Source organism: Pinus tabuliformis, chromosome 8 (genome assembly GCF_031772625.1).
Source record: "Pinus tabuliformis cultivar Carrire ecotype Pingquan chromosome 8, CPIR1, whole genome shotgun sequence".
In the NCBI taxonomy this organism is placed as follows: domain Eukaryota; kingdom Viridiplantae; phylum Streptophyta; class Pinopsida; order Pinales; family Pinaceae; genus Pinus; species Pinus tabuliformis.
Genome location: NC_142294.1, coordinates 2,036,210,684 through 2,036,237,005, shown reverse-complemented (window position 1 = coordinate 2,036,237,005; position 26,322 = coordinate 2,036,210,684). Strand labels below are relative to the sequence as shown.

The following is a 26,322-nucleotide window of genomic DNA, read 5'->3' as shown; positions in this document are numbered from 1 at the left end:
GCATCACCACACTCAACCACTCAATCTGAGGTTTATCCACTAGGCGATTCCGCGTGGGGTTTATCATTACGACTTCGTAAAAAGACAAAAATTATTTTACCAATTCAAAACGCCAAAAACATCATCTCAATGAACCACCCCATCTGAAAAATTTTACTAATTCAACGAAAAGCTCGAAACATCACCACACTCAACCACTCAATCCGAGGTTCATCCACTAGGCGATTCCGCGTGGGGTTTATCATTACGACTTCGTAAAAACAAAAAAATGATTTTACCAATTCAAAACCCCAAAAACATCATCTCACTCAACCACCCCATCTGAAATATTTTACTAATTCAACAGAAAAGCCCGAAACATCACCACACTCAACCACTCAATCCGAGGTTTATCCTCTAGGCGATTCCATTTGGGGTTTATCATTACGACTTCGTAAAAAAACAAAAATTATACTACCAATTCAAAGCGCCAAAAACATCATGTCACTGAACCACCCCATCTGAAATATTTTACTAATTCAACAGAAAACCCAGAAACATCACCACACTCAACCACTCAATCCGAGGTTTATCCACTAGGCGATTCCGCGTGCGGTTTATCCTACTAAAGGACGTCCATTTAATCATGTCATGTTTATATTGTCTCGTAGGCCGCCGTTGTAATTATATTTTAAAGGACGGTGCATGGGATGGTGCGTTGAGAGACAGCATGGTACGACCCCACCCTTATGTTACGACATCAAACGACGTCCATGGAATCACGTCATGTTTAGGCCGATAGGCCTTTTTTTGAATGAGTTCTTTCTTCTAACGACGTCCATGGAATCACGTCATGTTTAGGCCGATAGGCCTTTTTTTGAATGAGTTCTTTCTTCTACCTTTTCATTTTCTGATTGACATTTGTTATATGCTTTTTTGTTTGACATCTGGCACTAAAAGATTTTTTTTTTGACATCTAGCTATATTAGTTATGTTACCGATTCATTATCCCTCATCACGCATCACATCTCGCAAGCATGCACTACACTTTGACTTCTTTTTCCCATTCTTTTATGTCCTTTCAATCACGTGCCCTTCTTTGCTGATCTGCCATTAGTTAAATCTTCTACAGTCATATATTTCATCCCCATCTTCTTGCACTCTTGGCCTCAGAGTCGTTTCTTTGGTCTGCCACTTGTTGTTTTTCTTATTCTTCCCTGGCTTTTGGCAAGCACTGATTAGTATTAAATTATCATTGTTCTTGTTCTTCTTCCCTGGCTTTATGTATTATTTATGTTACCAATTCATTATCTCTTGTCACGCATCGTATCTCGCAAGAATGCACTACACTTTGACTGTTTTTTCTCATTCTTTTATGTCCTTTCAATCGCATGCCCTTCTTTGTCAGTTTTCCATTAGTTAAATATTCTACAGTCATATATTTCATCCCCATCTTCTTGCACTCTTGGCCTCAGAGTTAATCGTTTCTTTGGTCTGCCAGTTGTTGTTGCGGTTCTTCTACCATGGCTTTTGGCAAGCACTAACTAGTGTTAAATTATCATTGTTCTTGCTCTTCTTCCCTGGCTTTTGGCAAGCACTAATTAGTATTAAATTATCATTGTTCTATTCATTCGTTGGAAATTTCAGACGGATTATGTGCTTATAATGCTCACGGCACCATGATTTGAGTTTGACAGGTGGTCACTCGGTAAGCACTTGTTGTGTAAAGCATGAATTCAGTTTGACAGGCAGTCACTCGATAAGCACTTGCTATGTAAATACGCTTTTCTGCTTTTTAATATGACAACCTAAATATCTGCATCTTACTCATTAATGACTATCAATTATGTCAGAAACTGTGCTTAAATGGTTTTAACTTCTAGGTTTTCAAGGCTTTTAGGGTTTTCTAATGTTTTAGTGCGATTCTTAGACCGACTCTGCTGTTTTAATGTCGTTCTTTAACCCGCGCATAGCCTGCAAAAAAATGTTCATACACTGCATCTGGTCTTTATGATTAGTTTCTGTCGGCCTCGGCCTATTTTTCAGTTTTCTTTTCCTTGCTCATCTTCTGCAAGATAATTTCTCTGTCATTTTCAATTTACAATTAATTTTGTATTATCACACTTGCAATGTAAGCCTTCCAGGCTTTTATTTTTGTGATCCTTGTTGTTGCGAACATGTCGAGCGACTGCGCTGACAAGAGCCAATGCACGTATGTTTTTTTTAATCTCAATTTCTATCAATCTCTCTTCCTTTTCCTTTTCAAATTTAGTGTCGTTTGTCACGAGTTCGAATCTAGCTACGTCTGAGCTCGTTCATTTTTGGGTTGTTTTATTGCACAGTAAAAAGGGCTTCCAGATGGACAGTATTGTGGAGACAAGCTATAACATGGGGTACTGCGTTATATGTAGTTGTTATAACTTTCATTTCTATGGTTCCAGAATGATATGATAATTGAATTTATTTGGTTTTGGTGTAAACAGGCATGTTGCGGATGTATCTCTGGAGAACGACTGCAAGTGCAGCCCCAACTGCCAGTGCGGCACTTGCAGCTGCCACACATGAATCAATAGAATCTCTTAAATAGTGGTCGTCTCTCCAATTGGTGTGTAATAAGTCTAGTATGTTCCACCAGACATGATGCATAGTTGTGGAGTGTCATAGATGTTCCTGTACCTGCAATTTTAATAAAGACTCAATTTACATAGATTTGGGCTTTTGAGTGTGGTTTCTATTGTTCATGGAATGCCAATTATTATGCTACTCACGTTAAGTTATCTTTGTTTTTGTTTTCAAAAATGTTATATAGGAATATGTATACCTTACATGGGCTTCTGCAATGACATTTATAGAGTGGTTAATTGTTTGTTTTTAAATTAAAATACATTTACATGAAATTCTCAAATTCTCTTCTTTTTTGGTTCAAGCATGTCAGCATTTTTAAATACATGTGAATGAATCTGGACCCCAATAAACACATGTTGAATCAGAAAGTCTTGTGGTTTTCTTTATGTTCTTCTACGTTTACATGCTGCTCTGTTCTCTTTTTTGCTTCCAGTATAAAGGACTTACATTCCCAGTTTGTTCTGTCTCCTATATCTTTTACTCTATTTCAGATTTAATAAGCCGTACAATATCAATAGCAGCCCAGAAGGTGGGCCGGCAGGCAGTGTAGACTCCAAATATCACAGATGTTCTATCAACCTATATTGTGAGCTATCTGGTGCATTATACCTGTCTACTATAAAAAAACATTAGCTAGATTCCCATTATGTAACATGGAGCTGCCATTTTGTTCCTTTTGATTCAAAAGTTTGAAATTCAACTTGCCATAAGATCTTATCTAATTATTTATTAACCTACATGTTTGAATGAATTCCTTTCTTCATAAATTTTTTAATCCTTTGTATGGAAATTTGAAGTGTCTAACACTGACTGGGATACTTAAGACAAATGTACAAATAGATTTGATACAAACTGCTTATTTTTAAATAAATTCAAAACATATTAAAAAATATATATTTATATATAAAGAAAGCTTTCTCGACCTTTTTTTTAAATATTTCTTATTGCGTTGCACTAATGTGGCATGTTTCTCGAAGAATATGAATCAAAGTTAGAGAAGATTTACAATTGTGGAAGCATATGTTTGTGTAAAAGTTAACCAATACCCAAATTGAAAATACAATTGAGATTTTAATTATTTTAATATATATATATATATATATTTCTAATATTTTTTAGAAAAATACTTGTACTTTTTAATATTTTATAAAAATTCAACAATTCCAACTTCATAAGTCTATCGGCCTCTCTTCGTACCTTTTGGGACAATTGCTAGTTATATTATCTCGTAGGTCACCGTTGTGGCTGAATTATATTTTAAAGGAAGCAAGGTTGGCTGTCAGATGGGCAGTGCATTGAACGACCCCACCCTTTTATTTTTTGTTCCGCCCTCTGGTGTAATATATATATATATATTGATTATTCCGCCCTCTGGTGTAAAATCAAAATTTCCTTTGCATCTGCGACATTACAAGTTTTTTCACCGTTTTTACCCCTCCGCCTCTTACTACATTGCGTTGTTGTCCAAGCATTGATTACCATCATTGACGTTGCTGATGCCACACCAAGTATTGCTGATATTTAAACTAGCGTTAATAGCTTCGTAGTTAATCATGCTATTGCTACGCTAACCATTGTTTTCTGGGCATAAGGATGAGATGTTATTTTCTTCAAGGTATTATTTCTCCTCAAAGGTTAATCGAACTTTTTTGATTGCCTAATCCTGGCTATTGAGCCTCCTTCTTCAGCTTTAAGAGCATCAATGGTCATCAGAGTGTGAGGGTGAATTTTATTACTCAGATTTAAATGAGCTGAGAGAACTTTAAATGAAAGGTGGTCCAAGACAAACTAATTTTGCTGATAATTGAGTGGTTAAGTCTACCAAACACCGGCCTACGATGCCTGTTGTTGCGAAGTCTATGGCGTATGGTGGCAGAGGGAGGAATAACATAGTGGTCTGCAGCTCTTTTCTAGATTTTAATCCACAGTTTTTCAACAAATCACTGGCACTTAATTCGTAGTTTTTTTGGAAAACAGAAATTCATTCACGTAACGCACGCGACTCTTTTATTGATCACACAAAACTTGATTCTTACAATAAACATGGTGAAGGGTATTTAACCTTTTCCAAGTAGCAACTCACCTAAAATATCTTGACATGCAACCACACACTAAAAATCGTCTATCACTTAACTTGACTTAACTCAACACTCCAAAAGTCAACCCTCAACAATTAGTTAACTAACTCTCTAGTTTTAGCCAACTCCTAATGCGAGAGTAATTAGCTTATTTTAACACTCCCCCTGAATTACGACCGCTAAACTAAAACATGACTCGTGAAAACTCAAACATTTCTGCTGGTCTATGTCTCAGTTAGGCTTACAACACCCAAGTTTCTTCTATGAAACTCAAACACATCTTCTGCTAATGACTTAGTAAATATATTAGTCAATTGATCACTAGATTTACAAGGCTTCAAGTGAAATTCTCCATTGCTCACAAGTTCTCTAATGAAGTGATATCTAGTATCAATATGCTTTATCTTCTGATGAAACACATTATTTGTCGAAAAGTGTGCAACAAGAAATGCTAAATTTAAGAAGTGCTAAAAATAGAACTACTAAAAATGGCACTTCTAAAAATAGCAGTTTGGCCAATGAGCATTTTGGCCACCTTGGGTGAGAGGTGAAACTGCTAAAAATAACATCTTCTAAAAATAACATTTCTGGGTCCCTTCTTATTTATAGTAGTCTCTGGTCTATCTGTAGGAAGTAAATTTGAATTTGGCCTTACCAGCGGTTTGGAATATTAATTAATTAATTTTCCATGAGTTAATTAGTTAAGGAAAAGGAAACTTGAAGTCTTTGTGAGAACATGCAATTATTTCTCCACTAATTGGGGAATGTGTCCTTGATTTTCCCCACTGGTTGAGGAATTAAGGATGAGTTCTATATTGAGAGGATCAGTTGACTTAGTTAACTTAGTCAAGTTCAGTTAGATTAATTTAAAAAGTTGTTAAATTAATGAGATACAGTTTGTTGATGCTTGCATGCATGTGACAACTGTTATTTTCAGATAACTGTGTATTCACTCATGGATAACTGATGCATGTCAATTCTGTCAGAGACCCAGTTGAGATCAGATGTGGGACAGTGTACTATCAGATGCTAGGATATTTCTAGTAAGTATTCCTTGCATGGGGAAGGAAGCTTCTTCCTTATATGACTGCGTAGTTGGACTTGAGGTGACAACAGGTATGATCAGGGCAATTTACATGTGTTTTGTAATTGGACCCCAATCAAAACTGTGCAAGGAAATAGGAGCTTGGACCTGAGGTGCAACCTTTATATACAGGGCTAGGTAGTCCATGAGCTACATCATCAGAGTACAGAGAGAGCAAGATAGCTTTTGAGCTGATTCTTTTTGTATGTTGTTGATGATTTCCACTTGATTGATAATACAGAGATGGGGTTTTAGGCTGGTGCTTTCCCCAGGTTATATTTTCTGTGTTATGGTTGATTATTTCTCATTCTCAGTTATATCTGTTCATGCTTGATGTTTCTCATGTTTGATTAAGCTTCCGGAAAGTTTATGGTAGATGTAGATCTAGTATTATGCTTTAGTACATTACATATATCAGTTTGATCTGCAGGTGAAATTTCTACATGATATCGGTGAGTTAGCTGATTTGTAGAGAAAATTCTACATTATTCTTGGATAGTGCAATCGCTAAGGTGTTGTCACAATATATTTTTGTTGATCTTTGTTGTTTCTACTTGAGTCCATCAAATACTCTTCTTAACCACACTGCTTGACATGTTGTTGATGTTGTTGCTACATATTCTGTTTCTGCTGACGAAAGTGACAAAATGGGTTGCTTCTTAGATGCCCATGAAATCACACCTGAACCAAGATGAAACACATAACCAGAAGTGCTCTTCCAATCATCCAAACTGCCTGCAAAATCACTATCTGTGTATCCAATCAAATCCTTCTTTTTTGTGGTTTCATACATTATGCCACAATCTCTAGTTTTTACTATGTATCTCAGAATTCTTTTTCTTGCACTCCAATATGTGTCTTTTGGAGTCTCCATAAATCTGGAAATCAAACTCACTCCTTGCATGATATCCAGTCTTGTAGTTGTGAGATACATGAGGCCGTCAACCAATATTTTGAATAGAGTTGGATTGACATCTGATCCTTCATCTTCCTTTCTTAACTTTGTACCTATTGCAACTGGTGTAGGGACAAGTTTGAAATTTTCCATCCTGAATATTTTCAACAAATCTTTGGCATATTTATTTTGACAAATAAAAATCCATTTTTCAGATTGCTCAACTTCTATGCCAAGAAAATATTTCATGAGACCAACATCTGTCATCTCAAATTCTTTCATCATGGCTGCTTTAAATTCATCTATCTCAAAATCACCTGTAAAAATCATGTCATCAACATATAAGCAAACAATCAAAATCTGTCCATGCTCATTTACCTTTGGGTACAAGGTAGGTTCAATGTTACTTCTGCAAAATCCATTCTTGATCATGTAACTATCAATTCTGTTATGCAAAGCTCTAGGTGCTTGCTTCAATCCATAGAGCGCTTTCTTCAATATGTAAACTCTCTTTGTTGCTCTCAACTTCATATCTTGGAGGTTGCTGCACATAAATTTATTCTTTTAGAATTCCATTCAAGAAAGTTGATTTCACATTCATCTGATATACTTTCCACTTGTTCTGAGTTGTTGTGGCTAGAACTTCTCTTACAGCATCCAATCTAGCTACCAGAGCAAACATTTCTCCAAAATCTATTCTCAGTTGCTGCGAGAATCCTTTTGCTACAAGTCTTGCTTTAAATCTGTCAATTTCACCTTTCTCATTCAACTTTGTCTTGTACACCCACTTCACACCAATGATATTTTTATCCTTTGGAAAATCAACCAAATATCATGTATCATTCTTTTCAATAGCTTCAATTTCTTCATCCATGGTTTGCACCCAATTTTCATCTCTGATTGCTTCTTCAAACAAAGAAGGTTGGAATGACAACAATGCAAAATTTGAACTAACATCCAAATCATTATAAATATCTTTCAGACTTCTCATCTTTCTCTTACCATTGCTTGATTCATCACCTGATTGATTGCTGGGAGAAGATCGATCTATTGATTTGATTGAGGATCCATGCTAATCTGAAAATTTTGGAGCCCTTGTTGGTGTGTCTCTGTTTAGTGTCTTCACCTGTGATTCTTGCTGCTCATTTTCTGCTACATCATATTCTTCCATCAGTGACACTTGTGCATCAACTATTTTGTATACAGTGCCATTCCATGACTCTTGTTCTTTGAACAAAACATCTCTTCTAATTATGGTCTTCTTTGTGATAGGGTTATACAATTTGTAAGCTTTTGATTGCTCACTATAACCAGTAAATATGCATTTTTCACTTTTATCATCCAATTTGCCTCTTCGCTCTTTAGGCACATGTGCATAAGCTACACATCCAAATACTCTGAGATGAGATACACTGCAAGATATACCTGACCATGCTTGTTCTGGTACTCTGTTCATCACACTCTTTGTAGGAGATCTGTTGATCACATAAATAGAACATGCAACTGCTTCTGCCCAATACTCATTAGACAAGTTTATTCCGCCCAATACTCATTAGGGAAGTTTATTCCTTTCAACATGCTTCTTACCATATTCATAATTGTCCTGTTCTTTCTCTCTGCTACACCATTCTGCTAGGGTGTGTACCTAGTTGTAAATTGTCTTATGATTCCATGTTGTTTGCAGTAATCATGGAATGTTTTTGAGTCATATTCTCCACCACAATCTGACCTCAATACCTTGATCTGTTGATCACTTTGGTTCTCTGTTAAGGCTTTGAATTCCTTGAACTTTGCAAAAGTTTCATACTTATGATTCAAGAAGTAAACCCAAGTTTTTCTACTATAATCATCAATGAAAGTGAGGAAGTAACAACTTCCACCAATCAACTGTGTCCTCATAGGTCCACAAAAGTTTGTATGCACTAGCTCAAGAGGTTGCTTTCCTCTGTATGCAACACCCTTTGGAAAACTTTCACGGTGTTTCTTTCCCAAGATGCAACACTCACAAGTACTAGCAGGTTCTTTGATGGGAGGTAATCCTCTAACCATCTATTTCTGCTGCAATAATCTTAAACCAGAAAAGTGCAAGTGTCCAAATCGAAAGTGCCATAACCAATAACCATCAGAACATGCAACTATAAAAGCATCGACCTGATCACTGTAGTTCATAATTAAATGAAAGAGTTTGTTACTCATCATCTGCACCTTCGCTATCAGTTGCTTACTTGGGGGTTTGTTATATATAACACATTCTTGACCTTGAAATATAACTATGTATCATTTCTGTGTCAATTGACCAACACTTATCAAATCATGTTTGAGACTAGGAACATAATATACCTCTGAGATTGTCTCTGACTCCCCCTGTCTGGTTAGAATGTTAACCACTCCTTTGCCATCTACTTCCACAGCCTTGTCAGTCCCCAACTTTACCTCTATTTTCACAGATTGATCGAAATTTGCAACCAAATTCTTGTTGTCTGTCATGTGGTTACTGCGACAATTGTCTAACAGCCACACACTAGCAGAAGATTCATGCATGGTATGGGAAGCTAGGAACATGGAGTTAGTACTCTCTGTAGTGACATTAGCTCTTTGGTTCCCTTGATCAGCTATCTTTTTCCTGCAATCACGAGCATAGTGACCAAATTTATTGCAATAATAACATCTCACCTTTGATTTTTCAACTCTTTAATTATTGTTGAAGCTTTTGTAGTTGCTTCCACTTTCATGTACATTCTCTTCTCGGCCATCTCTCTGACCACTATATCTTCCACCTCGTCCTCTACCTCTTGATCTACTTTTGCCTCGACCTCTGTCTCTTGAAATAAAAACCTGGCTTTCGAAAACAATTTCTAAAGTGGAATCCTTATTTCTATCTATCCTTGCCTCATGCGATAGAAGTGATCCCATCAACTCATCAATTGTTAATGATGTCAAATCCTTGGCTTCTTCTATGGATGGTACCACAACATCAAATTTGGTAGACAAAGATCTGAAGACCTTCTCAACCACTGTTTGATCTTTAATTTCTTCACCATAAATCTTTAACTGATTTACAGTAGTTATGACCTGATTCAAGAAAGAATTGATGTCCTCTGTCTCCTTCATCTGTAGACTTTCAAAATCTCTCCTAGTATTCTACAACTTAACAATATTGACTTTGGCCATACCTTTATATTTTGTCACCAAAGAATCTCATGCTTTCTTTGCTAAAGACGTAATCATAATCTTCTAGAACACTGCTCGGTCCACTCCCTGTTGAATAAGCTGCAACGCTTGTGCATTCGTCTTCTTGTCTTTCTTCCATTGTTCCCTTTCTGTATTGTTGAGAGCTCATTCTGCTATTGCATCTTTAGCTTCTGAAAACCCAAGCTAGACATAATCATAGATATCATGTGCCTACAACGTGGTTTCCATTTTAATGGCCCCACATCATATTATTTCTGTGTAAAAGGTGGAAACTGGGGCTGAAAATTTGAGAAAGCCATCTTTCTTAAAAAAATTCTCTTCAAAAAACTTATAATTTCTCCTTTCATAAACTTTTTAAAAAATACCACTTTCAATAAAACCCTAAATTTTTATTTTATATATAAAAAGAAAAACTTAAAAAAAATTCTTTTTCAAAAGCCTTTTTGAAAAATTTTAATACATTAAAACATACTTTTATTGTGAACCCACTTTATAAAATCAATTCTAAAAAAAACTTTTATACTTCACCATAAAATTAAAAGGCCCACTTAACAACTCCACGCTAATCACGAGAAAATATAAATTTTTTTAATCTCACATGGATTGCTGCTAATTCGTTTTTTATTTTTTTTATTTTTGTAACTTCACTCTGATACCAATTTGTCCATTCCCTTTCGCTTTTTGTAATTTTAATCTGATACCAATTTGTTGGAAAAACAGAGGATACAAAACACAAATTCATTCACAAAACACACGAGTTGCGGCTCTTTTATTGATCACACAAAACTTGATTCTTACATTGAACCTGGTGAAAGGTATTTAACCTTTTCCAAGTAGCAACTTGCCTAAAATATCTTCACATGCAATCACACACTAAAAATAGTCTATCACTTAACTAAAATTAACTCAACACTCCAACACTCAACCCTCAACAATTAATTAACTAACTCTCTAATTTTAACTAACTCCTCGTAATTCACTTATTTTAACAAGTTTTTCAACAAATCACTACCTAGGGAAACAGGCTGATTATTTTCATCGTTTCCTTCCGTGCAGGGAAATGATTTAGGTTTCTATCTAGGTTTCCCTTGACACGCTGATTATTTTCGGCCGTTTCCTTCTGTGCAAGGAAATGATTTAGGTTTCCCTTGGCAGGCTGATTATTTTCGGCCGTTTCCTTCCATGCAGGGAAATGATTTAGGTTTGAAGACTTTTGTGGTTAATATTGTTGTTTGATCCGAAGAATAATCCATAGTTTTGAATATTCATCATGAGGACTTTGTCAAGGAAGCAATGATCACTGTCAACTGGGGCAGAGCATCATACTCTGTTAGTTATGGGACAGCATAGTACGACCCTACCCTTACACAATTCCGAAAGCTTACAATACATGGCATGTCCAGGCTTTAAAATTGACTCCCGTATGGACGTTTTTCCATTTTTTACCCGTGAAATACAGGTTATTTCAAAATAAACACGTAATTTTTTACTGGTTAATAATTTTTAAAAATGTCATAATGACGGGTGTATTAAAAAATAGCAAGTTTCAAATTTTCACACACACACATATAAACGCCTTCATCTTTGTACCACGCAGAATCTGCGTACAAATTTTGTTGTCACTGGCCCTGGTTCATTATCATAAAGACTCTTAATGTAGATGAATCCATGGCAGATGGAATGTCGTCAGAGAAAACGAGGACAAGCTTTTCATGATGACTTCAACGATGTAACCTAGGATGAATAAACTAGGGTGATCAGAGGAAAATTCCTTTTCACACATGTTGCCTATCAAATTTGGGAGTCCTCCTTCTATCTGACCAGTTAGGGCAGGGGTTTTTCCATCATGGTCACAGGTCAAGGTATGCCCCATTGTAATAAACAGGTATATAGGAGTCTAATAAATTGGTATATAGGTTTTCATCCAGGTTCCCATAGCTCCCAATACATTATGCCTTAACATAGATATTGGCTTGTCTTGGTTGGGCCTTGGTAAGAATAAAGTGCCTAAAAATAGATCCAGGAGAGCCACGTCTAGCCAGGAAATTCATGACTCCCTTGAAGGTAGAATCCAAATTGAATAGCCAAGCATCGTTATCTATAGCGAACTTGGCATCCATCCATTTAATTCCTTCTAACTTCATTATTTCCAACCAACCAGGTATTTCTGGATTTGATGGTGGATTGCTACTTATAGACTATGGTTATTTAAAGCACGAAATTTCTTTCCGGAAAGAGTTTATTTCCCAAATCTCTGTTTTGTGCGTGAGTATCGATCCTTTGCCCTCACTTCAGTGCCCCTGCCATTTCAAGAAAATTTCAAGAAACGAACCCTGGTTTGTGGACATCGTACACTTCGGAGCCAAGGCCATTGCCACTACCCAAGGACCAACTCTAGCACGGAATTTCCCGTGTTTAGGTTCTCCTCTGGTTTTTCTCACATAATTTTTTCATGAATTTTCCACAGGATTTTAGTGTATTTATCAGAAAATACGTTACCACACAAAATGCAAAAATTCATTGTATTTGTAGGAAAATTTCCAAACACAAATTAATCATTGAAGGACAAGTCTAACAATTTTACAACTTGGATTTTCTTTGGCAATAATTATCAGAGAAATTCTACTATATAATTTTTTTATGGAATTTTTTCATTCTATTATATGATTTTTTGAATTAATCGGAGAAAGAAAGTTTAAATTTTATACACTTGAATGTTTATGTGATTTCATTTTGTTATGTTTGGATATTTATATGATTTCATTCTATCATGTTTGGATGTTTATTTTTTAACGGAAAAGTCTAATTATTTGCTTGAGGGAAATGTTTTTTCTTGGAAAATTATGTTATAGATGCCATAATATTTGGTGTTTTTTTATAGTATTTTCTCACAATACATGGCATATCTATAATAGCATATTTGCATGTGCGAAGAACAAAAATAAGTGAATGAATAACTTCTACAAATTATGAAAAAATAAGAAAATTAAAACTTAATATTCTGAATGTGTTATGTCGTGAATTCATTCTTTATAAAAGTTATTATAATTGGTAGTTTATAATTATAAATTTTCATTTTTGGACTCAATGCAAGGAACGAACACTGCAGGTATATTTGATGAGGTTGTTGAATATGTGAAAATCTTTTCAAGGATGTAGTTTGTCTTTGTTTTTCGATTTTTATATATATCTTTATTTTGACAATTATTTTTTTGGTGAAACTATCTAAAATTTAGTTCCTTTACATGATGATATTGAATGTAATTTTTGAGCATTTACATAGTTCATGCACATTGTGTTTTATGTTTGAAATTTATTTCACAAATATTATTTTTTAATTGGATTGGTATTGAAGTTATTTAAATGAAAAACATGGTATGGTATGTGTATTTCAATTTCTGTAAGTTAAATTTTATTGTCTAATTTAATTGCAACAATATATACATTCATTATTTTCATGTAAGAGCAATTATGAATATAATTTGCAGAGATTAGAAAAACGGATAAAAATTAATATTAAAAGTCATATAAAAAGCACTTTAAAAATAAAACCGTCATAAAAAATTTCCCTAATGGGTAGGGGTGCCCCTGAAATTTAACCCTTGGGCATGTCTCTCACGGCTCATTGAAATGAAATGAAATGAGATACAATGATGTGTGGTGTGGCAGCTGAGTTTGTTGGGTGAAACCCACGAGGTCAGGGGTCAAATCACATTGAGTATATTATCCTGCTATGATGTGCGGGTCAAGGAGTAGACTCCCCTTATCTGTGGGTCTCGGCGCTTGCCAAAATCATAATTTCAAATCATAAGAAATTAGTATATCTGCTTGCAGGTTGTTGGATGTACTCTTGCTGTTATAGTGGCAGTTACGAAAATTGATCCTGGGTCTTCCTTAGATTAGGTCTGGCAGTTACCGATTCACCATGTACCTAAAAAAAATAAAAAATGAAATGAAATTAGTAGTACACCGACCGACAACATATTCGGAGCATCAAATTTGGACGACCTTTTGACCTCTGCGTTTCTAATTATCTGCATCAAATATCTTCTCGCATGCTTCTCCTGGGGATCATTTTACATACATCTCATCTTCTTTCGGTGGATTCTCTCATTGCTTCAACTCATCTTCGTTTCCATTTGATCCTATCCCTTCCCATTTGTAAGACGCAGTGGCTATGGACTCGGCTGCCACAGAACCAGTGTCAGCAACATACCACGTTTTTATAAGTCACAGGGGTCCCGATGTCAAGAAGACTCTTGCTAGCATCATCTACCATCGTCTCACAAATTGTCATGGCCTCCACGTTTTTCTCGATCAAAAGGAACTCCACACTAGAGATGCTCTCTCCCTTGCAATTCTCGAAGCCATTGAGAGCGCGTCAGTACATATTGCCATTTTCAGTAAGCGCTATGCTAAATCGCATTGGTGTTTGGATGAATTGTGTTGGATCTTGAGATGCAATAGGAAGATCATTCCTGTGTTTTATGACGTTGAGCCAACAGACCTTCATTACATTGACAACGAGAGGGGATGTTATAGAAAAGAACACCAACTGAAAGGTAGAGTCAGTGGTGAGCACCATTATTGCAGCAATAATGCTGCAACTCTTGGGGCTTCCACTTTACTTTTATCAACCCGGTAGTTCGTAACAAACTTGGAAGCGACGGTGTTGTATGCACAAGTACTAGCTCTTACTGCAGGTTGTCACTTGGTCAGCTGGCGCAAGTTCACTAGGAGCTTAAGCCAACTTCTATGAGTTCTTAGAAGAAGCTTTTAACTGTGATGAAAGAAAGCTAACTCTACAAGGACTATTCTACTTGCAGAAAGAGAAGGAAAACTGAAATGTAACGCAAACCCTAGTAAACCCTAGCAAACCCTAATTTACCTACTAACCCTACTTTTGCAGGAAAAGAGATGAAAACTGATGAAATGAGTGCCATTAACTACTAAAGAGGTAAATTGCATTTATTCAAGCTACTTCTGAAAAGAAATGAGAAGAAAACATCTTTTTGTGCTTTTGAGTGTCTTTATGTGAAATTATTATGCTTGTGATTTATCTGGTTGTGATTGTGCAGAGGTTTGGTGGTGAAGGAAGATGTATTTGGATTTTGCAGAGATGGAGGAAGGTGTGGAGAGGTCCTAAGAAGTCCCTAGTACCCTTCTTAAGACTGTCATAGCGATTGAATTTCGAAAAATCACTCACAGGAAATTCTACAGGAGGCTGCAGGGGATCTATAGGAGGAGGCCGAGAGCTATTTTTGGGGTTTTGAAGGTGGAAAAATGATGGGAAAGGGTAACTGAAGGCTAGATGAAGGTGTTGAGGTGTCTGGAGCTGGTCAAGGAAGATCAAGAAATAACAGGATGGTTGGATTTGTTCAAATGGCAAGAAAGAAGCTTATGGAGAAAAACGCAGAAATTAGGGCAGATTGGCGAAATGTTGCGAATGACTTGGGAAATCTATGAGAAGTGAGCTGGTGCTGGCTATTTTATGGATGTATGGTGAGCTGAGGTGTCCTGCAAGAGATATGCACATCTACTTACAAAAACTGATCAAAGAAAGGACTAAAAACTGAAATTTCTCTAACTTGACCTAATTTCTGACCTACAAACAGAAAATGCTGAACAGTAACCTTTGAACAGAAAAGCATGCAGAGATATATATGGTAAAATAACAAGAAATGTTCTAGGCAACTGAATCTGAATCAATATCAATCTTTCCAAAACAAGTTATCACACTAGCAGTTGCATGGAAGAGCAAAACTGTGTTTTTGGTGGCAGCAGAAGTGCCTTGACCTCAAATCATAGTCCCAGGAAGGGAGAAAGGAGATTAGAGCCTGTTGTTGGCCTTTTTGAATATTATTATGTCACTGCAGTAACCTACTTGAGCAACTGAAACAAAAACAACTATGCTAACCATCAAAAGCTACCTAATCTAACAAAGTAAAATGAATCTATGTAACAGAAATTAACTCATGAACTGAAGTAAAAACATATAAGTACAAAGTAGGAGGTGCTGGGCAGTTTGGGTTAGGCCCTAACCCAAGAGCTTCAGCCCTCTGAAAGAGATCAGTGCTAGCTCAAAAACTGTTTCATCTTTATTATAAAAAATAGCAGTCACATTACATAAACTGTTCTCAGAAAGGAACTCGAAAATGAGCTGAACACAATGCTGCACAAAAGTGCGAAAATCTACTAATAACTGGCTAAAAACTAACTAAAAAAAACTGAGCACCTAAGCCCTGCTATTTATACAACTCGAGCCTCCAACAACTCTCCTAAAATCAAGGAGCTCAACTTCCCAAAACTGCAGATAAACAACAGTCCTTCTTTACTTGCTCGGCTGCCCCTTGGATGCACTAATGTGGTTGCTTGTGCTCCGAGTTTCTGATGGAGAATTCGAGGTAAGGGTTCATAAATGAAGGGGACACCCTCCTACAAATCCTCTCCCTTGTTCTTCCTTGAATTTGGCTGCCAAATGCTCATTAAACCTTTGATTTTGTCTCAAAATTGACCAAAAATCTGCATAAAGCACACATTAGACTTTTTGGCATAATGACTAACCCAATTCACTCTATTAGCATAAATATAATAAAAAACATGCAATAAACTAATGAGAATGGTGGATTAAGTTGAGTTAGGAGGCTAAATGAGCCCATATAATTACCTATTTCTGGGGCTCATCATCACCCCCCTACTGAATGGGTTGCTCATCCTCTGAGAAACTAGTCTATCTCCTCATCCATGATGGCTCTGATGGATTCCCTGACATCCCATGCTCCTGATGTGATATCCTCCTCTTTATCATGGAATCTTGCCATTCTATCCACCTCCTCCCACTGTTGCCTTTCTTCTTCCTCTTTTTCCTCTTCTTTTGTCTTCTCTACCTCTGTTAGCTTTGCTTCCTCAAGCTTTGGTTTCCTTCTCATCTTGTTTAGTTTCTGCCTTCTCTGCTTTAGTCTTTTTCTTCTCTGGTTTAGTCTTTTTCTTTTCTGTTTTAGTCTTTTCCTTTTATGTTCTGGGTTTCCTCCTCTCTGCTCTGGTCTTTTTCTTCTCTATTTCAGGTTCTTCCTTCTCATCTTCTGTTTTGATTTCCTCCTCTGTTTCAAGTTCTTCTTTCTCTATTTTGGTCGTTTCCTCTTTTTCTGTTTCCTCCTCATCTTCCCCTGCCATATTTCTAAAAATCTCCCAGGCTATCGGTATTGTGAAAGTGTGGAGGACCTCTTCCACCAACAGTTTAATCAGCTCATGGTGAGCCAATTGGTATGGAACTCCAGCCTTCAATTTACTGCTGGAATCTATTAGGGATTGGAGGAGAAAATAAGGAATACTGAGTTTTTGGGGTGCAGGAAGATCCATGCCATATCTTAACTCATGCAAAAGTTTGAAATGGTACCCATAAACTATGTTATACCTTCCTTCACAAGAGATGTATTTGATAATCTGATAGCTGACCTCATCCCAGGAGTAAGGTATGCTTATTCTCCTGATGCCATTTTTGTCCTCTACAGGATGCTCATCTGGCTGGAAGAAGGTGTTCTTAGCAACTTGACCCAGTGGTTTTTCTTCCTTGCTCTAGGGTAGTCCAAGTGGGAGATTGGTAACCCTGCTGATGAATTCTGGGGTGATTTCTATAGTGAGACCCCTAAGACTGACAGTGGCATGAGTTTTTGAGTGAGGTGTCAAAGACAAGGCAAATTCCTCTGTTACTTCTTCATCATACCCATGAAGCTTTTCAAAGAAGGGCATCCAATTTGCTCTAGTAAAGAGGGCTACCACCTCTGGGTGTTCATGTAGCCTGGTTGAGTTCAGAGGTTCCTTCCTCATACATCCCCCTGTCATGATGTTCAGAGTCTTCTGGAATATCTCAGGTGAAGAGGGAGACAACAATTTTCAAAAACCAGGAAACAGAGAAAAAACTGTGTTTTTCTTTAAGAAACAGGCAATTTTTTTTTTTTTTTTTAATGCAATTACTCTTCTCTTCAGGCTTAATTCTTCCCTAAAATTGCATCATTCACTGTATATGTGAGTATCCAAGGTGAAGAAGAGACAATACTTCAGAAACAGAGAATAGATGAAAACTGTGTTTTTCTTAAGAAGCAGACAGAATTCTTTGAATGCAATTCCTCTCCCTTTTCAGGCTCCATTCTATCTTACAACCACATCACCCCTTGTATATATGAAAATGAAAAGTGGGTTTGCACTGAGCCTACCTCTTCGAGCCCAAATTTGGATGAGAATCTCGTTTTTCCTTCTGCAAGACTGCTCACTGGTCCTCCTGTAGAACTATTACAACTTCCTGTAGAATGCCGATAGCAGAAAAATGGCTGAAAATGATAGCGGATGATGATTTTGAGGTTATGGTGGTGGTATAGAGCTTATTGCAGCTAAGTGGACGAGGATGAAATGGAAGAAAAGGTGGTGAAGGAGTTTCGAGGAGGCATACTTATGTTTTCTTTGAGATATTTCTACTGATGGTGAGCTGGAAAAAATGTGCATGGGAATTATTTGGACTGTTGGTCCCTACTACAGTGTCATCATGAAACCTTATGCTTTCTGTCCGCAATCACCTCCCATCATTTGCGTTGGAGTTTAAACAGCCACCACTACCTGTTTTCAGATTTTCATGAGTTGACTAGACACACATGCAGTGTGAACTCCGGCTGAGCGTTGTTTGAACTAGACGAGGGTGGCCAGTTAGCTGGCCACCGATCTAGTTTAATCGCAACCATCTCATTTGTCCATGCAATTTTTAAACTATACCCATGCAACAGAGGAACGAGTTTAGTCACTTACCTGTTAGTCGAGAATTGCGTGCTATCGTGTTGTTGCATGCTTAGGCTTTGGCATTCTATCCATGGATTTATGTTGCTGGCGCCCGTGGCTTTTGGATTGGTTTCTCAGCTTCCTTGTACAAGTGATCTTCAATCAGGATCCTGCTCGTTGCGCGTTCTACACATTTGTGGCTACACCGATTTTGCTTCTGGAGCTTGACTTTTAAGGGTATCAACTGCTATGCTTTGTTGCTATCTAATGTGTGACTGTTTTTCTTGTGCAGGCATCCTCTTTCTGGATCTAAGCTACACGAGTTTGCTTCAACCTTCAGATTTGCATGCTTGTGCTGTCGATGCTAGATTTTAATGGGACAATGACTTGTTTGGTCCATATCTCCCAAATGGTAGACTGGATTGACCTGAAATTTTCTGAGCATGTTTCCATCATCATTATGCAGCTCCCATAGAAAAATTGTGGTCAATGGATTCACGGATTTAGAGAAAAATTGAAAATGGCTGAAGGTAATGGAAGTCGATTTCTTTGAAACCGTGCACTGGAATTGGCTGAAATTGCTTGGGCATGTTACTATCACCCATATGCATCTCCCCATGAAACAGGTTTTTAAATGGATGCACGGATATGGAGAAAATGAAAAAATCGTTGAAGGTGATGGATGTTGATTTCTTGGAAACCGTGCACTGGAATTGGTTGAAATTGCTTGGGCATGTTGCCATCATCCATATACAACTCCCCATGAAATAGTTTTTTAAATGGATGCACGGTTTTCAAGTTAGGGAAAAAACAAATCTCTACCCTATGTATTTTTGTATCAGAGCATCCTGCAGTTTTTGGACAGTAAGAAAAATGAGCTTGGGGTGTGATGCAAGCTTGGAAATGATGGAAGAGAGGTTTGAAGACTACACGAGGGTTTATAAACCCTTTATGAAGCTTCCCTATTCCCCAAATTTCTTTTAAAATCCATTTCTATCTCTCTGTAATTTCTACAGGAGCCTCCTGTAGAAAACACAGTTTTCAGAAAAGAAGCACAATGAGGTGGAAAGAATGTCAAGAATGATGGAGAAGGGTGAGGGAAGGTAGGATAGGTGATGTTATTGGTTTCAGAGCTTTCTTGACACCTGCTGCTACTTCACGAAGTTCTCCTACAGACCTGCAATACAACTAGAAATTCATTTTTCTTTTTCTTTTTCTCCTTTTTTTTTGTTGAAAACAACTAGGGCGCCTCAAGGAGGTTTTCACCCTAATTGCCTGCCCTGGGCGCCTCCAAGGGAGGTTTTCACCCAGGGATCTTATTCTCTTTTTCTTTTCTCTTCTTTACAACCCATTGACCACCTCATGGATGTTTTCAATCAATGAGCCAATGTGAGGCGCCTCCGAGGAGGTTTTCACCTTAGATTTTTATTTTTTTTCCTCTTATTTTTCATTTTTTTTTTCATTTTTCTTTACCCTACCCTACTTGAAAAACAAAATCATTTTCAAGTATAAGAATACTTCCAATGGAGCCATTTTCACATCGAGATGATAGAAAGAATGATGTGGAGGCTTGAAATGCATGCTTTGATAGGTATCTGGATTTTAGAGACCAAATGATTTGACTTTGAAGGGATCAAGCATAGTTGAGGAAGAGAGTACTGCTGCAACTTAATGACTGTATAGAACCATATTTGAATATAATTGTGATGTCCTTGGTCCTTTTTCTGATCTGGATCATTCTTCATGTCACCTTCTACCATGACCTTCACATCTTCCTCTTTTTGTTGTTTTTTCTCTTGAATACATGGAGGATTTGATGGTAACCATGAGGGAGCTCTCTCAATCTCTAATTTTGATGTCCTCTCTTCAACAAGTGTAGCAAATGGTTCTTTGATCTTATCTTTTGCATCTTCTTCTGCTGGATGTGGTCCTTCAATGCTATCAATATAATATCTTTTTTGCAATACTCTTCCTGAGCTATGGTGAATATGATTGAGCTCAAGAGGAGTTGTTTGGAAGTGTTGCACCTCAGCATTGTAATTGGGTTGAGCTACTCCAATGTGTGGGTTTGGAAATGGTGGTTCCCCACTATATACTTGCTGGGCCTACCTGTTGTTCAGGTTCAGTTGAGCAGGCATTTGGCGTTGCCTTGGTGGAGCAAAAGGCGATAGTTGCGGTTGAGCAGGTGGTGGAGGCAAAAGAGCAGGAGGAGTGTTGTACTGGGGCCTCCACCCCTGATGAGGTGTATTCCACTGAGGCTATGGTTGAGCATAGGAGTGAAATGAATGAGTAGCTGGTTGAGCATGATATTGAGGAGGATATGACCAAGGAGGGGGTGTGGACCAGGAAGGATGAGCAGGGGGACCCCAAGAAGGTATGAATGTGACTTGGTTAGGGTTGTAGTATGCTTGAGATGTCCCTTGCATCCCCTGCTGGTATGGTCTAGGTCCATGCGACCTCTTTTGGTTTATGTAATAGATATGTTCAGTGACTCCTTCAGCCCCTTGGTATACAGCTTTAAGTCCGGGCAAGGACGGACACTTGTCTGTAGAATGATTTTCTTCACAGATTGAACAAACCTCTATAGAGTTCAATGGGCATTCATTCCTAGGATGCCTCCTGGTGCATCTAGGGCAAAAAATGGCCAAAGCCCTCTCTGCTTCCTCTTGTTTTCTTTTGATATGCATGGCAAGAATCTGTCGCATCTCACTCTTGAAGTCTTCCCACATGTTTCCAATTTCACCTTTAATGGATGAGTTGGAAGAAAAGGTACTGCTCCCAACATTTCTGTTTTCAGCCATTGGCTCTAGAGGAATGTTTTCTTCTTCTTCTTCCCCTATAGGTTCTTCAAATATGTCTAGCCATTACCTAAGGGTGTTTCTTGATTGCAGCCACCGAAGAAGAGAGAAGGTTGGCTGTGTGAAGCAGTGGGGGTGTTGGGCAAACATTTTTCTGAATTATCTCTACTCCTACAAGGCATGAAAGGAAATATTTTTGGGTGGTTTTTGTTTTTTTTTGCTTGTACCTGCAAAACTGAAATTGATTTAACAACCAAATTGCAACTAACTGAAATGAACTTGCTGAAATGAAAGCAAGAAAATGACTAATCTACTTTGCTAGAATGGAAATTGCAGAATTGAAATGAAAGCGAGGAAATGACTAATCTAATTTCGCTGAAATGGAAATTGAAAAATTGAAATGAAAGAAGGAAATGCATAATCTACTTTGCTGAAATGGAAATTGCAGAATTGAAATGAAAGCAGGAAATGCCTAATCTACTTTGCAGAAATGGAAATTGCAGAATTGAAATGAAAGCAGGAAATGACTAATCTATTTTTGTAGAAATGGAAATTGCAGAATTGAAATGAAAGCAGGAAATGACTAATCTACGTTTGCGGAAATGGAAATTGCAGAATTGAAATGAAACAACTACTCTACTTTTGTTGAAATAAACTACTTAGCAGAATGTTGTAGTAGAAAATAGAAGAAAGCAGTAATCACAAAATACTCTGACGCTTCCCCTGCAATGGCGCCAAAAATAATGGTGAGCACCACTATTGCAGCAATAATGTTGCAACTCCTGGGGCTTCCTTCTTTACTTTTATCAACCCGGTAGTTCGTAACAAACTTAGAAGCGACGGTGCTGTATGCACAAGTACTAGCTCTTACTACAGGTTGTCACTTGGTCAGCTGGTGCAAGTTCGCTAAGAGCTTAAGCCAACTTCTATGAGTTCTTAGAATAAGCTTTTAACTGTGATGAAAGAAAGCTAACTCTACAAGGACTATTCTACTTGTAGAAAGAGAAGGAAAACTGAAATGTAACACAAACCCTAGCAAACCCTAATTTACATACAAACCCTACTTTTGCAGGAAAAGAGATGAAAACTGATGAATTGAGTGCCATTGACTACTGAAGAGGTAAATTGCATTTATTCAAGCTACTTCTGAAAGGAAATGAGAAGAAAACATCTTTTTGTGCTTTTGAGTGTCTTTATGTGAAATTATTATGCTTGTGATTTATTTGGTTGTGATTGTGCAGAGGTTTGGTGGCAAAGGAAGATGGAGTTGGATTTTGCAGAGGTGGAGGAAGGTGTGGAGAGGTCCTAAGAAGCCCCTAGTACCCTTATGAATACTTTCATAGCGATCGGACTTCGAAAAATCACTCACAGGAAATTCTACAGGAGGCTGCAGGGGATCTACAGGAGGAGGTCGAGAGCTATTTTTGGGGTTTTGAAGTTGGAAAAATTATGGGAAAGGGTAACTGAAGGCTAGATGAAGGTGTTGAGGTGTCTGGAGCTGGTCAAGGAAGATCAAGAAAGAACAGGATGGTTGGATTTGTTCAAATGGCAAGAAAGAAGCTTATGGAGAAAAACGCAGAAATTAGGGCAGATTGGCGAAATGTTGCGAATGACTTGGGAAATCTATGAGAAGTGAGCAAGTGCTAGATGTTTTATGGATGTATGGTGAGTTGAGGTGTCCTACAAGAGATCTACACATCTACTTACAAAAACTGATCAAAGAAAAGACTAAAAACTGAAATTTCTCTAGCTTGAACTAATTTTTGACCTACAAACAGAAAATGTTGAACAATAACCTTTGAGCAGTAATTATGATTATTATGACTGCATGTACATGTTTTTTGTTTTTCAGTGACCATGGAGAGGTTCTGGAGGAGATTGTCAAAGCTGTGTTAAAAGGGGTAAAATGGGAACCATTGGAAGTGGGTAAATACCTAGTTGGACTCGATCCAGCTGTGAAGGAAATAGATGATGAAATTAAGAAACAGAGGGAGTTAAATGGCACAACGATTGTGGGGATTGCAGGAATGACTGGAGTAGGCAAGTAAACTCTGGTTACATATCTCTACAACCTGAAATGTTCGGATTTTAGTAGGTCTTGTTTTTTGTCCGACCTCAGGAAAAAGGATTTATCATCTTTGCAGCGGAAGCTCCTTCGGGATCTGTTGGGTTGTGATTTCCATGCTGAAGATACTAGACATGGAAAAAGTATTCTCCACGATCATCTCCGAGGACTCCAAGTTCTGATTGTTTTGGAGGACGTGGATCATATCGAGAAAATAAGTAGTCTACTACTGACCAATGTTATGGGATCGCGCAGTTTAATTTTGATCATGTCTCATGATCAAGATTTACTCTGGCGCTCTTCTCATGAGAAAGATGTAGTGTATGATGTAAATCCATTGAAGAAAAACCATGCCCAGGAGCTTTTCTGCTGGCATGGATTCGACCAATGTGAAACAGATGAAGGAATGGAATGTTTGGTTGAGGGTGTTTTGAAAATTTGTGGTGGGCTGCCCTTATCCTTACAACTATTAGGCGGATAGTTTCGTGGCCACTGTGAAGAAGAATATTGGAAGCCGCAATTGGAAAAGCTCTCGAGAAGACTGCCAGACAATATATTGGACACTTTAGAAGTGAGTTATGAGACTCTGAATAGTGAAGAGAAGGATATATTTTTAGATATGGCTTGCTTCTTCCTTGGAGAGGTAAAATAACTCGCAGTTCGTGTATTTGAGGGAATAGGTTACAAATATATCTGTGACTGCCTTGAAAAGCTTCGTAAAAAATGCCTTATGGAGTATCAGTATGACGTTCAATCCGATACTTGTGAAAATGAAAAGGTAAGAATTATTTCTCAATTTTATATTGGTCTTTATGCATGCAAAGAGAGTAATCCTAATGGACTCTTCTTAAACTCCCTACCTATGGCATGATCCAAACGGTAACTACAATTATCTCTACCTACCAGAGACACAAAAAATTAGGATGCATGAGCATATTAGGCAGTTGGCCAGACATATCGCCAGAGAAGAGTTTGGTGTGCTCCCATCCCGTAAGCCACTCTGGCTTAGCTGCTTAGATGATATAGAGGAATTGATGTTGAAGCTCCAAGTAAGCGTATTTCGTCCTTGTGTTATGCCTATTTAGTTTTATTTAATAATCCATTACACACTGGTATTTAATTTAACTTTGTGAAGTGTGTTTGGTAGGGTGTGGCAGATTTCTGTTTGATACGAGGAATTCGAACTTGAAAGGGTTAGAATCTGCCTCATTGCACGAATTACATTAAGGGTGTGGGTGTATGCCTCTTTGTGGTTGAAATTCCCATAGATTTGTCGTCACTTTTTAGTTTGTGGGATATCTTGGGAGATTTGGTGTGGCTTCGCCTGCACAGTTTCAGATCCATCGATTTTCTGGAGACCACTTCACTGGAAACCTGAGAGTTCTAGAGCTGGAGGGTCATGGGGACCTCGAGCAATTCTTCCAAAGATTTAATATGATAGGTACATCTACAGTTTTTTATGAGTATTTTGTGGTGAAATTCTTCCCCCTTTGTATTAAATAGTTCATGTGCATTGTAATTTGCAGCAGCAACCTCCTTTGCACTTGAGTGTGTTAAATATTGACATAAAGGGCACACATCAGATATTGATAAGGAGAGGAACTTGAGAACTAAAAGGCTGCCATCGCTCGACTAACAGGAGAGGAAATTGAAGAACCACCGGGCCGCCATTGCTTTCCTGATTTTCGGGGCCCGAAAGGCGAAAAGAGGTTAATTTAGAGGCCAATGCCTCTAGCAGCAACCTTGATCTTAATGATTTTGAGGTAATCTCAGATAGTGTCCAGCAAGGGTTCGCGACACCTTATTTTTTTCATTTTATGGAATGGATAGGAACGAGCATAAAATTTCCCAACAAAATTGTGTTCTAAAATGTCACATTTTTATAATCATTACCTATTGGTTTTGGGGAACTCAAAAGCCTTACACATTTAGATCTATCCGGTTGCAATAATCTAACCCAACTGCCCGAATCCTTCTCTAAATTGATGCATCTCCAATTTCTCGCTTTTCGAAACTGCAATAATCTCTCCATCCCCATAGACTTCTTGGGAAATATGTCATCACTTGAGTATGTCGATTTCGAAGGTTGTAGAAAGTTGAAATATTTTCCGGCAAGAATTAAAAAACAAGAGTCTTTAAGATACCTGAATTTACTATCTACTGATTTAAAATGGCCCTTAAATGTGAAACTACTCGAAAATTCTCGAAAAATAAAGCAAGTAGAGGAAGGGAAAAAGTTACGATGGTCTCTGGGTGATTTGAGGCGGTTAAAAAAGTTGAAAGAGTTGATTTTGATTGATTTGCGCGGTGCGGACGACATCTTATGGGAGGAAATTGCAGGGAAAAATATGAAAGTTTTGGTTATAAGGAATTGTCCAATAGATACCCTTAGTTTTAAGGAGTAGGGGACCATGGATGTTGCCATGGGTGCTTTAATAGATTTCACTTTGACGAAGACACACACATCTGAGATATGTATTCCAGAAGGTGTTCTACCCAGGCTTGAGAATCTTGATATTTCAAAAAATAGGCTGTTAATGCAGGTTAATCACTTGCCATCAACATTAGTAAGACTAAACTTGCAAGAGTGCTCCCAATTGAAGGCATTAATAAACCTATCAAATCTGGTAGATCTTAAATTCCTCCGCATCAACCACTGGGAAGAGCTAGAAACCTTGAATGTTGAAGGTCTGACAACGCTGGAGGAGATTCAAGCGGAGGAGTGTTTGAAGCTCAAAAGCATACAAGGATTGAGTCATCGGGAACGGTTTAAATATGCCCGCATTTCAACCAACAATGATGTTATGTGGAATGACATTTGCAACTTTTTGGTCAGTATC

General features: G+C 37.7%; 1 protein-coding gene across 1 annotated transcript; it reads left to right on the top strand.

Annotated features, from left to right (window-relative positions):
• The first annotated feature begins 2,156 nt into the window (after window positions 1–2,156).
• Window positions 2,157–23,963, top strand: LOC149244616 (disease resistance protein Roq1-like). The gene is made up of 5 exons (XM_089371608.1): window positions 2,157–2,191; window positions 2,322–2,372; window positions 2,463–2,516; window positions 23,270–23,461; window positions 23,537–23,963. Exons 1-5 carry the CDS (start codon window positions 2,157–2,159, stop codon window positions 23,961–23,963), a joined length of 759 nt encoding a protein of 252 aa, XP_089227734.1.
• The last annotated feature ends 2,359 nt before the right edge of the window (window positions 23,964–26,322 follow it).